This window comes from Amphiura filiformis, chromosome 14 (assembly GCF_039555335.1).
Source record: "Amphiura filiformis chromosome 14, Afil_fr2py, whole genome shotgun sequence".
NCBI lineage: Eukaryota > Metazoa > Echinodermata > Ophiuroidea > Amphilepidida > Amphiuridae > Amphiura > Amphiura filiformis.
Window position 1 is genome coordinate 22,009,806 of NC_092641.1, and position 12,661 is coordinate 22,022,466.

At 35.6% G+C, this 12,661-nt stretch overlaps 1 protein-coding gene across 3 annotated transcripts in view; it reads left to right on the top strand.

The window, feature by feature from the left end:
• The first annotated feature begins 249 nt into the window (after positions 1 to 249).
• LOC140169830 (uncharacterized) overlaps positions 250 to 12,661 on the top strand; it is a 40,144-nt gene continuing 27,732 nt past the window's right edge. For all 3 annotated transcript variants that reach the window (XM_072193133.1, XM_072193134.1, XM_072193135.1), the window contains exons 1-6: positions 250 to 377; positions 5,829 to 6,301; positions 6,753 to 6,932; positions 7,280 to 7,400; positions 9,250 to 9,393; positions 11,841 to 11,993. In XM_072193133.1, coding sequence (XP_072049234.1) covers positions 6,236 to 6,301; positions 6,753 to 6,932; positions 7,280 to 7,400; positions 9,250 to 9,393; positions 11,841 to 11,993 — 664 coding nt within the window. In that variant the 5' untranslated portion in view covers positions 250 to 377; positions 5,829 to 6,235. The remainder of the gene's footprint in view (positions 378 to 5,828; positions 6,302 to 6,752; positions 6,933 to 7,279; positions 7,401 to 9,249; positions 9,394 to 11,840; positions 11,994 to 12,661) is intronic.

Consider the following 12,661-nt stretch of genomic DNA (forward strand, 5'->3'; position numbering starts at 1 on the left):
AGCGCTGGGCCACTGCTCCCTTGATTATCTATGGACTGACTGCTACCTGTAATAAATTTTTGCTAAAAGGTTGGCTAGTTGTAACTAAATAATGACGGCCAATTATATGAGGGTAGAAACATCTGGTATACGACACCACTCCAAACTAATATAGGAATGACATCATGAAAAGCTTGTGGGAATTTTTCTCTTTTTGCAATAATTTGAAACGTGTCGAAATGTAATACATATATTATTTACACAAAGGACGATCTTTCTACGCTACGTTTGCGTATTGGGAACTCCTACCAATATCATTCCGTGTTCAATGTCTGAGCGCGTGATATTGGCAGCCAAATGGAAACATTAATACATCTTTTAGCGTGGCAGCAGAGAAGGTAAGATTTTCATTATATTTTGATTTCCTAATTCATAAGTATTTTTTCTAATTTGTCAGTATTTTTGGAGCCGTGGTGGCCATCAACAGTATCGGGATCGATGCATGTTGCTAGGCTGCCTGCAATTTGAGCGACTGCTGCTCAGTACGTGAAGCTATAGATTGTCCATATGGTGGCTTGAACGCCAACAGCTAACATCCATTATTCTAAAATGACATACGTCGTAGCTTAGTCAAGGGCGTAGCCATGCAGCTAGACTGGGTATGGTTAGAAAAAATTTCCTAATGTGAGAAAAGAAATGAACAAAGCGAGCGTATCGAGTGCAGTGTTTCCTCTATGTTTGCAAGGAGAGTGTCTACCCCTAAAATCATAACAGAAGAAAAATAAAGCCTTAATTGCCCTGTACATATGCCTTTTACTACGAAAATCACCATGTTTTGGGCCCAAAGAGTGTAAAATTTCAAATTTGTGCTGGCGCGCGCATTCACGCACAAAATAGCAAAACACACCTAAAATGGTCTAAAAGTGAAAACAAAAGTCCCAGACCAATCGACAACATATGGACAATGCCGGACAAGGATTCAAATGCCCTCTCCCTATACCCTTCTTCTCATATTTTATTCCTTCCCCATCCCTCTTTGCTGTCTGTTGCCTTTCCTACCCTCTTGACCCTTTTTGTTCACCTTTTACTTTTCTTTTTATCTCATTTCGCTTCCCTTCTTTCTTTACTCCTTATATCCTATCCTTTCCCCTTTTCATTCCTTCGTTCCACTTTCATTTGTGATATGCCATGAATAATTTAATTTGATCATTCGTGTGTAAGGACAATTTCGGGGAAAATCCTTGGTTATTATCTATTTTAAAATATCTTCATAATCTTGGAAATTCCCATATGGCTTAATGTGAACATTGTATTGTATGATGCGTAAGTCCCTGTAGCTGTAATAAGATGAAAGTGACATAAAGAATAAAGCTGGGAAATGTACAGTTTTACTGTTTTGGTATAACATTGTATAAAAGGTAAGAGCAAGATATTTTCATTGGAGATTATATGAAGAGAGTTGTTGTCATTTTGCATAACCAATTATGGGCTATTAATAGAACAATAACGGACGGAGATTTCGATTACTCGAAAGTGCTCTTCCACACGACTTGATCGAGACTGGTTTATCTAACATCCGAATCTGTCAATAAAGTGGATCAGTGCAGAAAAAAGCCTGTTTCATGGAGAGTAAGTGATTGGTGAAAGCAGCACCATTTAGGAAATTGCCATTTTACACGCAAAGGATGTATAAATTCAAGTCTATGGCGGACTTTGCTTAGCAAATGTGCAAAACTTACAAACTTTCGGCATTATTTGAATAAAAATGAACACAATCTGCTGTAAACTTTAACCTGTATTCTATTGCTCCTCCATATACATCACGCTTTATTTTTCCATAAATATATATTTGAGTGACACAAAAAAATTAGTGGGTTATATTTGCTCACTACATATAATTTTTCATCTAATACTCTTTTGAGCATCTAAATAAACCAAATATGAATTTGTTGGGTCCATGTAGGTACATCTGTATGAACTTGAAAATACATGTTGCCCTATACGAGTATTATTTAAATCTCATTGTCATAATCTGATTGTATCTTTGCATATCTATCTTGGTTACCGTAATTAAGTTGGGGTCTGGTGGACCATGTCTGTATGTTCTTTTTCCCTTCCACCAGGACCAAGTACAGGTGAATACAAATGGAAAAAAAAAAAAAAAAAAAGTCTGGCTTTAAAAGAATAAAATCAAACATGCCAATTCCAAGTTTTTTATTTGTTCTTATTAGAGAGTAAATATCTCTACCATCTCACTAACATTAAATAAAAGTACATATTTCGAGAGTTTTAACACAAAATATGAAGACTCTTTAAATCATACTAGCCTATAAAATAGAGATAAAAAATTACTTGGGAATGGTAAATGGACTTTCAGTGTAAAACCTCGTTTGTCTCTTATGCTTATCAAAAAAAAAAAGATATCAAATTCAACAAACTGTGCTTACCTTAAACACAATCAATAATTACTATATATCATGCGATACTTGTTTGTGCAGTGGGAAGCATGTATTCAGCCGCAGATGTCTGTAGTCATGGTAATAGTATGCTAATTTATGTCACCATTTTTGCCTATGTCACATGTATGCGTACGATTGGTTTGTACTGTGATGATAGTAGTCGGTATGAATGTTAGAATGTTAATGGAATAAGTGATATAATAATAGATTCTCAGCTTAAAATTTAAATTGGCTTTATTTCTCGTCTTCTTGAAATTTGTATAAGGAAATTGATGTTTGCAAGTCTTGATTATTTGTTTTGTTTAAAAAGAGGTGTGTTGTTTAATCAATGCGTGTCTTTATTATCATCATAATATCAAATTACATGCTGTTATTTTACAGATCATTAACACGCCATATGTAGCAAATGGAGAGACAAAATTATGAGTTAGTGTAGGGTCTATAAAGAGCTTATTTGCAAACCGTGTTTTAAAAGTCCACAAACACATGTTTCTGATTTATCTGTATGATATTGCAATTATTGTTTGTGATGCTATAGGTATTATAATTTAAGTAGGATGTATCATTACAAAGAAACCAGTTGCTGGAAGCACAGTGTAACAATACTGTGTGAGGCCTTTGGTTCCCAAATGAGAAAAATAGTCTGCATATTGTTATGCAGCATTGTTATGGTAAATAATGGCTTGTTGACGGTACAACTCATTGTTGCTAATGTCAAACTTTCAAAGTAATTGTGATTATATCAAACAAGTAAATGAGAAACATGTAGTTGTGGACTTAACACGGTTTGTAAATAAGCTCTTCAATTTTTTTCTTAAGTTCATATGACATGTATATGAAGGTGTTTGGCATTTGTCCCCGGCGTCAAAATGTAAAACATTTGACCAGATCCTCGGACTTACGAAAATTAAAATTAAAAAAAAACTACATAGGGACAGGGTCTGGCTAGGGTTAGTGCAAAAGCTCAGTTCATTTCATTTCAGTTTTATTTGATCTGATCATCATAAAAATGTAAACAACATACTACAATACTGTACGCCAACACGGTACAAAGTATACATGAGAAACTACACACGATGAGTGATATGATGAATGATGAGTTAGGATTAGAGTTGTGTATGAGTGGTGTAGTCCCCCCCCCCCCCCTCGAGAGAAGTCTTTCCCCCTTACCTCCTGTGGGATGCTGGGCTCCCTGATAATTAAGATATTCTGACCTTTTAGCCCATTTTGGACCATTTTCATTGAAGTTTGCCTTGCTTGAAAGTTGCCTTGCCAATTTTGCTCATTTGTGAGCCAGTGCCCGCAAAGCTAGCTCGTCAAATAGTAAAATAATTAACATATTTGGGCCCAAAACGCGTTTTTTTTGGTACTAAAAAGGCAAATGTACAGGGCAATTATTGCTTTAGTTTTCCCTGTTTTGAGTTTTAGTGGGGGACTCGACCCCTTGCAAAAATGTAGGAGGGGGACGTGTCCCCCGTCCACCCTCCACCCCTACTGTCGCATATCGGTAGTTTCGTGTTTATAAAACAGGACTTAATCGCCCCGGGCACGTAGCTGGATCTCGTCTGCTGCTATGAGGGTGAGTCATAATTACGACTGAAGAGATTCATGTGGGTGTGACCGTGTGAGAGTCACACACCGACATCGCCTGGCTAATAATTACTTTGTCAGCAGAGATACTAAAATCAATACCCGGGATCGATACACGTGAATGTGCTATGCACGAGTTTGATATGAGACGAAAATCTTTGGATACCGGGATAGAAAATGATGAATAAAATAAAAATAAACATGCTTCTTGTCAGTAGTTTTACCGCGTTTAAAGGTCACTATTTTGCATAATAAGCCCACCAGTTTGGGGGTAATTAATCGGCATGCGAAAACACAAGGTGGACATTCCCCTTCACATTCAGTGCATACAGTACTTTTTTCCTTACCACGTGGTATGCCTACCAAACACAAAATGTTGATCATTTAATTGCATATTGTGTTGGGCTAATATCTCACCTTCCGAATTAATATACGAACGGAAACCGTCTCTGCAATGTATTGAGATATGTAATACTAATTCAAAATTCAAAAAAACAATCTGTGGTGGACTGTCTTGTTTTCTCAGGTAGCTTTCATTTTTTTTCTCAGCAGTCACGTGGTCAGGAACACGTGGTGGATACTTCCACTCCCCTGCCAAATATGGCAAATTTAACATAATTTGCACGATGTTGACCAAAATTTATTCAACTATGTGGTTGTGAATCATTATTATAATATAACATGTTGCAGGTGTATAAAATGTTTGACTTTTGTTTGCTTCATATAACATGTATATGACCAAAAGATAAATGAATTAAAATCGTACCTGTTTCATGAAACACTATATAGCAAGTAATGTTCCATTGTTTCATATGGCAGCCAATGTCATGCACACTATAACTATAGTACAATATACGGAATACATACAATGCATGTAATATACAGCAGCTGGTTTCATTTTCCGGCATATAGAATAATTATAATAATGATTCACAACTATTTATATAGGTATCGATTATCTGTTTATAGAAGTCATCTTCCAGTACCATTCGTGCATTACATATGAAACGCTTTAATATGGCTGTTCATAGTGAGTGGAACAACGCTGCAAAAAAAGAAAAAGTAAAAAATAAAAAGTGAAAAATGACGTTATGTGCCATTTTGGTCAACTGCATCTGAAACGTTGGAATGCAACACTTACATAAATGCCACTTACGTCACTGCATCTGAAATGATTGAATGACGTGCAAACAAACCTTTGTCTCCACTTTTGACGTTCCAAAAAATCATTGGCTTTCCCAATGCAAGCGCAGCAAGCAGGAAATTTTGAATAATATATAACGTTTGTCAACACCTTTTATCAGGGCGAAAAATGGTACCCAAACATTTGTGCCAATAATTGGTTGCCCCCCCCCCCCCCCGACCTGCCAAAAAATTGCACATAATTATTGCACCACTCCCAAGCTGTATCTAAATGATTGGTACTCATCAATTTTGATGTTAATTGAAAAGCCTGCCTCTCCGAATGCAACATTGGATACTCTTGAAATGTGCAGAATGTAATAGTTTATGACTTGTTACACAATTAATCTATTATCTATTTAGTATTTGGATCTTTGTTCAATTTTGATGCGTCTGACTCATCTATTATTAATGAAAACTGGTGGGTAACAACCATTTTCATACAGCTTGTATGAATATTATATTCATTAATGATATCACAACTGAATCGTATTGTATAACTGGGAAATGATCACGTGAAAGTTTGAGCCCACTTTACTGTTATAGATTGGTAAATTAGGAACATTGAAATACACTTTCTTTTAATTCGAAGATTTTTTGTTGTTGTATTTTATATAGATAATATTTGTGCATCGGTAACAAAATGGGTTCAAAGTCTTGTGACAATTTCATGACCAGCATCTGCAATTCAGGTACTATTGGAGCATGTTCTTCCAAGTCTTCAACATGCAATTGATACTTGGCATTATCAAACCAAGCAAACTATTCAGCCCTGTGCCACTCCTAACCAATGTCCACAAAACAAGAAGCCCTCCATAAAAAATAAAGCATGTCAGGGATGTATTGACTGGGTGGCAGACATCGAGGCTCAGGTATACCCATCGTTTGGATCTCTCCAGTGGAACAATGTCAACCCAACGTTATTCAGCAAAGATCCTTTGGAAGTCATCAAACTGTTTGTGCTTCGGATACCAGCTAAGAAGACTTTCTCAAATTTGACGGATTTTGATGCAGCTTCATTACTCATGATTATGAGTAAATTCAAAGGATTTCATGGTGGGAATCAATCTGTATTTGAAGAAATAACAAAGGTAAAAACAAAACTGTTTGTAATTGTGTTGATGTATAGTATGAATCATCTAGTCGTAGAATCAGAACGTAAATTATAAATAAAATACTGGACCGACCTTTTGAATTTTGCGAATTTTCATCCAATCTCATTAGTCTTCATCTGGCAACTGCAAAGATGCACCAGTATTGATCGTTATCGGAGACTGGTCACGTATCAATGCATGTGAAAGGCGGAATCTCAGCCCCCCCCCCCACGAAAAAACACACCGGACACCTAAATGATACGGAGGATTTAATAATTTTAGATCGTGAGGAGAATTGATTTGAGTGGGGAGTTCGAGAAGCGATTTGGGAAATAGTGAAGAAGCCATCCCTTAACAAACGAGGGAACCTGAGATTCCACCTTTCACATGTTTCAGGGAATGTAATGAAAAGAAGAAAGTACAATGTTTCATTTAAATACATCCACAGGTGTTCAGAATTCGTAATAGTCTTGCTCATTTGGAGATTAAGAAAAATCTACAGCTCAATGACCATACATTCATTGCAATTTGGAAAGACATCACAGATCTCGTTGACGGACTTCAAGGTTTAGGACTTCAGTATTTCACACAGCAAACAGCAGATGAACTGCGCAAAAAGTTGATAGAGGTACGTCTCACGTTAAGTAATAGGAATACAGTTAGAACTGTTTAGCATAACGTGTATGTTAGATTTTACATGATAAATTAAAACTAGATACCATTGTATGCAAACAAAGTTCACAGATGAACTTTCATGAAAGTTCCCTTTGGTTGGTATTTGAGGAATTTGATCCTGCATCAGTCTTACCATGCTTTAAAATAATGTGACCGTTGAAATAATAATAAAAAAACCCGATCATGTTGTCCATTATTTAATTGCTATGAAATTAGTCTATATAAATAAATTTAATAGAGTAATATGACATTTCCTGTATCACTCTCATGACATTTCTATGCGATATTTATTATTATCAGATTAAAACACATCTCAGTCAAGTACATATTGACAAGGATACAGTGCGCCCTCTCGTGAAAGACATCGTCCATGAAATGAAGCAGGAAGAATCTCTTCAAACGAACAAAGGATCATTAGCAGGTATGTTGTTCTTGAACTTGTTGAAGAAATGGGCTATTCCAGATGTATTCCGCACCCCCCTATGGAAGACATTAAAAAAAATATAATTCCAGCTGGAATTGAGATGTGTCTAGAATTCCAGCAGTCATTTTTAACACAGATTCCGGCTGGAGGGTATGGAAGACATTGAGATTAGGTGAAATTCCGGCTGCTAAAATTAACAAAAAACAAGAGTGGGGATTGTGAAAGGCCATGATGTGCCTATGGAAGACATTCATATTTCTTAATATTCCGGCTGGAAAATGGTCAAAAATGCTCCAATTCCGGCAGGATCTTCACTTATGATCGCCATCTTGATTAACCTATGAATGACATTTACAATTTACTTGAATTCTGGCTGGAAACTGAAAAAATGTTCTAATTCCAGCTGGAACCCTATGGAAGACATTTACATTTACTTGAATTCCGGCTGGCCATATTACCACAATTCCGGCAGGGTCTTCCATGGGGTTTTCCTGACATGTGAATTCCGGCTGTCAATTTAGCCCCGAATTCCGGAAGTGTCTTCCATAGGGGGGTGCGGAATACATCTGAATAGCCCAATAAACACGTGGTCCGTTTCCACAAAACCCAGGACATGGACACATATCAATATAGGGCTGTAAATTTCCCAAAACTTTCGGCAAATTTAGGCAATGTTGACTACAAGGAGGCAAAATTGGACTTTTAGGAAATCACACCATATTGTTTTCTTTTGTACTTTATGCCTATGAAGATATCAAACAAATTTATTTTTTTTAAATAACAATGTCAATCCTTTTCTGAAAAAGAGAGCAATTAGTCTAGTTAAAGCCATATTATAACATTTTCAAACAAAATAGATTAGCATTTCTTTGCCATAAAATGTTAGCTTTTACCGTCAGATATATCCCCTTTTTTTAGCCGAACAACTACGGCAAAGCAAAGAAAATTGGAATTTACTACCAGCGCACATGTCGCCATAACGCACCACTCCTTCGGTTATGTTGTGGTACGACCATTTGTTGTGTATATTACCGTCCCGCACGCCGTGTACGTACTGTGTGTTATGAACATCGTGTATGCGTTCGACTAATAATTCCATCGTAATAATAAAGCGTTGGTTCCGGCGTTTTATTCAAAATCTCGGATTTTGACAAAACTACAGCACCTAGAGTCTTGATTTTTGCAGGGTATATTGGTTTAATAAAGTACAATTTAATCGTGTAAAAAAGGAATTTTAAAATTCAGTGAGGGCGTCTTCCTCAGCAAATGTTATAATATGGCTTTAATTACAAAACACTAAATGAAGAGTAACAAAAATCAATTATTTATAATCAGCTACCTTTTTAAGTACACATTTTATTTCGTGGGCAGAAAAATTCCAGGTTCTAATTGACAGATAATAATATTTTTGAAGTCTTAGTTACTTTCAAATACGTCATTATTGCAACAGTTGAAATTATTACATAAACACTTCATAGTTCAAATAAGAATACAATAATGAACCATAGCATATACTTTTGTATTTTTGTGGTTACATTAACAGTCGAACTCTAACCATCACAACATTGATTAATAGAGGTTATCCGTGTTCTATAAGCTGTAATTCCTATCAGCGACTGCTATATCTTGTTTAGGACTTTCAAAAGAAGTACCTGCATGTGCAACCATGACTGCTTCAAAATAGCCCGCCAAAGTCATGCAGGTAACTCCGAGGTCGTGCATTGCATTGGTTTGAATGAGGAATAGTACGGGAACCAGCACCTTTTGTTAGAAGTCACACATGAGTAAAGTGGATAACCTCTATTCATGATCTTACACCTATATGAACAAAATTGTTTAAAATTAGATTCCCGTCAGGGAGAAGTGGAACTGTGTCAAGTCCATGGATGCACCGAAGAAGTGTTCGTAGCGTGTCCTGACTGTATGGGGTTTCTATGTCAAATGCATTTTGTTGAAGATTCTCCTTGTGATGAGCACACCATTGTACAAGGTACGTAAATTAGCCAGATAAGTTGCCGTAAAAGCCACTCATTACGTTAGTCAGTTGCTGGCTATTCTTATACAAGGCCCACTCAATCATTTAATTAGACACTACAGCTCAACTGATCATACTTTTCCTACATTCGACCTTGAATGATTTTTGAGTTGACACATTCATGAAAATAACTATAGATACTTGACAAGACCATTAGTAGCCCAGTTCTGAACCTTTTCATTGATCATTCATAACAATAGGTATCTGATGGATCAGTGAAGATAAGAAGGGATTATAATAATCCGTAACCTTGATATTATAGTACATCTCGAGGAAAAAGTGCAATGGACATGTTTTCATTTTATGTTTCAAATATCCCGCGCATGAAAATTGAGTATTTAACCCAAAAATGAAAATGGAACAATTTATTGAAATCTGTTTTAACAGATTTTTTTGACATCTTTTTCTGCACTGTATTATACCTAAATTAAGAAATTTGATAAATATTCAAAGAAAATATAGGTATTCCAAAAAATTGTGATTTTTACACATTTTGGGGCAAAAAAGGAAAAATAAGCAAAAATATCAAAATCTGTCTAACAGTTTCATTCATCAAGTCATAACAAACGGCCTACATGCTTAATTTCTAATAAAATATTGAAATTGTGAAAAATATAGGTATTTATTGATTTTCATGTTTTTCTTGCAAATATGCTAATAATATGCAAATTATGAAATTGCAAAATAAAGTTTCTACATAGCATACATCTTTCAAGTATGATGTTCAAAATGACAGACATCAAAAAGAGATTCGATGAAATGTAAAGGTGTAGTAACAATTTTGGCATGGACTGTTAGACATTTCAGCAGTTTTAAGTGAAAAAAGGTGAAATCAAAACGGAAATCCTGACAAAACTATAATATATAGGCCCACACGGTGTGTTTACAGAGGTGGGAAATATCTTTCTTCAGCGAACTATGTTAGTTTGAAACGCTAAAAAGTTAACAGGCGAAATTAAGGGATGAAAAAAATTAAAAATCTTACATTAAAAGGCGCAATTTTATGCCTAAATTTAACACCAGGATTTATAAAAAGGAAAAGCAAAGCACTGTAGTTTTACCTAACATTACTGAAAAAAGTACAATTATTATTTTTATTGACTGATAAAATGAATTTCAAAGTAATATGGTGTATCTCAGAACATTTTTGGTCTCAACATGTATCGATCGACTTCCAGCACGACTATGCATAACAATAGAGGGTGGTCAGTGGCGTTCTGAATGTCATCATCAAAGAAAATCGAGGTGTCAGTTTGAATTGAGGACATCAGTGTAGAGCAATAAGGTGTGCGCCCACTATGTCGACGGGTTGCTTTGTCGAAGTCTCGCTATTCGCTGGCGAAGTGACGTAATCAATCGGATTAACTACCCATAGTAATAGTTGAAAACAATTTTGAATACATCGCGCTGCACTACAAGCAGGTTTCACTCACCACTTGTGTATGTATGCAATCATAGAATTGAATACAATACCGCTCTTTTCAAATATCGTAATCTTACATGTGCGAATGATCAGCATGATATGGTTCAATGCAGAGACACTGCGGCTCACGCCCTACTGCAAGAGTTTCTAGAATGTGTTCGAGTCCAACTTGTTTTTAATGGTAATTTATTGCACATGGTAAGGAAGCCTGATTACCTTTTTGAAATCGCCGAGTGGGAGGGTTTTCACTGAAATATTTTTATGTCAAAACTGAACCATCCTATGTATAAAAGAATATAATTATGAATATTAACTGCATCCACGATACCCAATTGTGGTACAGTTGATGTCGTTTAGGAGTCAGAGAATTTTATCTCAATTTTATATACGCCAAAATATTTTTTGAATTTAGTGAATAGATCGTGAGAAATCTACGTAAAAATTACATGGAACTCCGCCAGAGATTACTGTTTCTTTTTTATGGTAATTTAATCTTTTATTTTCTGAAATAAACTTAGGGTTTCGATGTGGGAAATAAAAATAAATGGAAAATAAATAGCATATGTACCTTGGACATAGTGTACCTTATTTCATATTCGACATAACTGACCTTGGTCATAACAACCATTGTTTCATTTTCAAAATGGCGGACCTTAGATAAAGCGGACCCCATTTCATAAAGTTGACATATCAAACCTTCGACATATCGAGCCTTCGATATAGCAGGCATCAACTGAACCAAAATGTAATGAAACTGATTTTCGTAACGTTCTTGTAGCATATCTCTGTACTGCTGCTCTAACAAAATAAATAGAAACTATATCAATTATGACGTCAGCATTATGTCATAGTACACGTATGTATTATTTATTTATTTATTTATTTATTTATTTATTTATTTATTTATTTATTTATTTATTTATTTATTTATTTATTTATTTATTTATTTATTTATTTTATATTCGTATAATTATCTTAGCTGGTCATACCGCTGGACGACCATATGATGCCAGTCCTCACACCGAATTTCCAAATGAAAACCTTGTGTCTGGAAAGCTAACTCATGTCAATGACATTCGTGAGCCTGATAAAGAACAGATAATCTCGCCCAATGCTCCAGAACATTACGACGGTAAGTCTAAAAATCTTGCATTAAAAATCATTCCTAAACACTTATGAGAGTTCCTGCAACCTTATTGGTTTTTAGCTGTGTGATATGACACGATATAACACGTTTCTGAGCGTGCAGGTCAACGCGATATTTGTACGCACATTTGAATTGAAGTGTTTAAGAATAAGAATAAAGTTATTATTTTTTTGAGCATCTATCGGCTCATTTATCACACGACATCATTCTTTCTTGAATATCAAGGCAGATATCGTAGTCATTCAAAAACCTACCCCTTAAATTGTAATATTTAAACTAGTGCTGCATATACAACAAGAATATGCCGGCCGGCAAGAATACCACATACACTGGGTAACAGTAATTCATGGGTGAACATACCGGCTCTCTAGTATGTTTTCCTGGCTAATAAAAATTGTTGACGGCGTTTGGTTTTAGACCGGAAGTGACCCCTTCATGACCTCTGACCCCAAATAAAATGTCACATGTACACTTGATAACAATAATTCATATGTGAAGATACTGTATCTGTGGTATGTTTTTCTTGGCTAATGAAAATTGTTGAAAGTATTTGGTTTTAGACCGGAAGTGACCACTTAATGACCCTTGACCCCAAACAAAAAGACCACATATACACTACGTAACAGAAAGAAAGAAAGAAAGAAAGAAAGAAA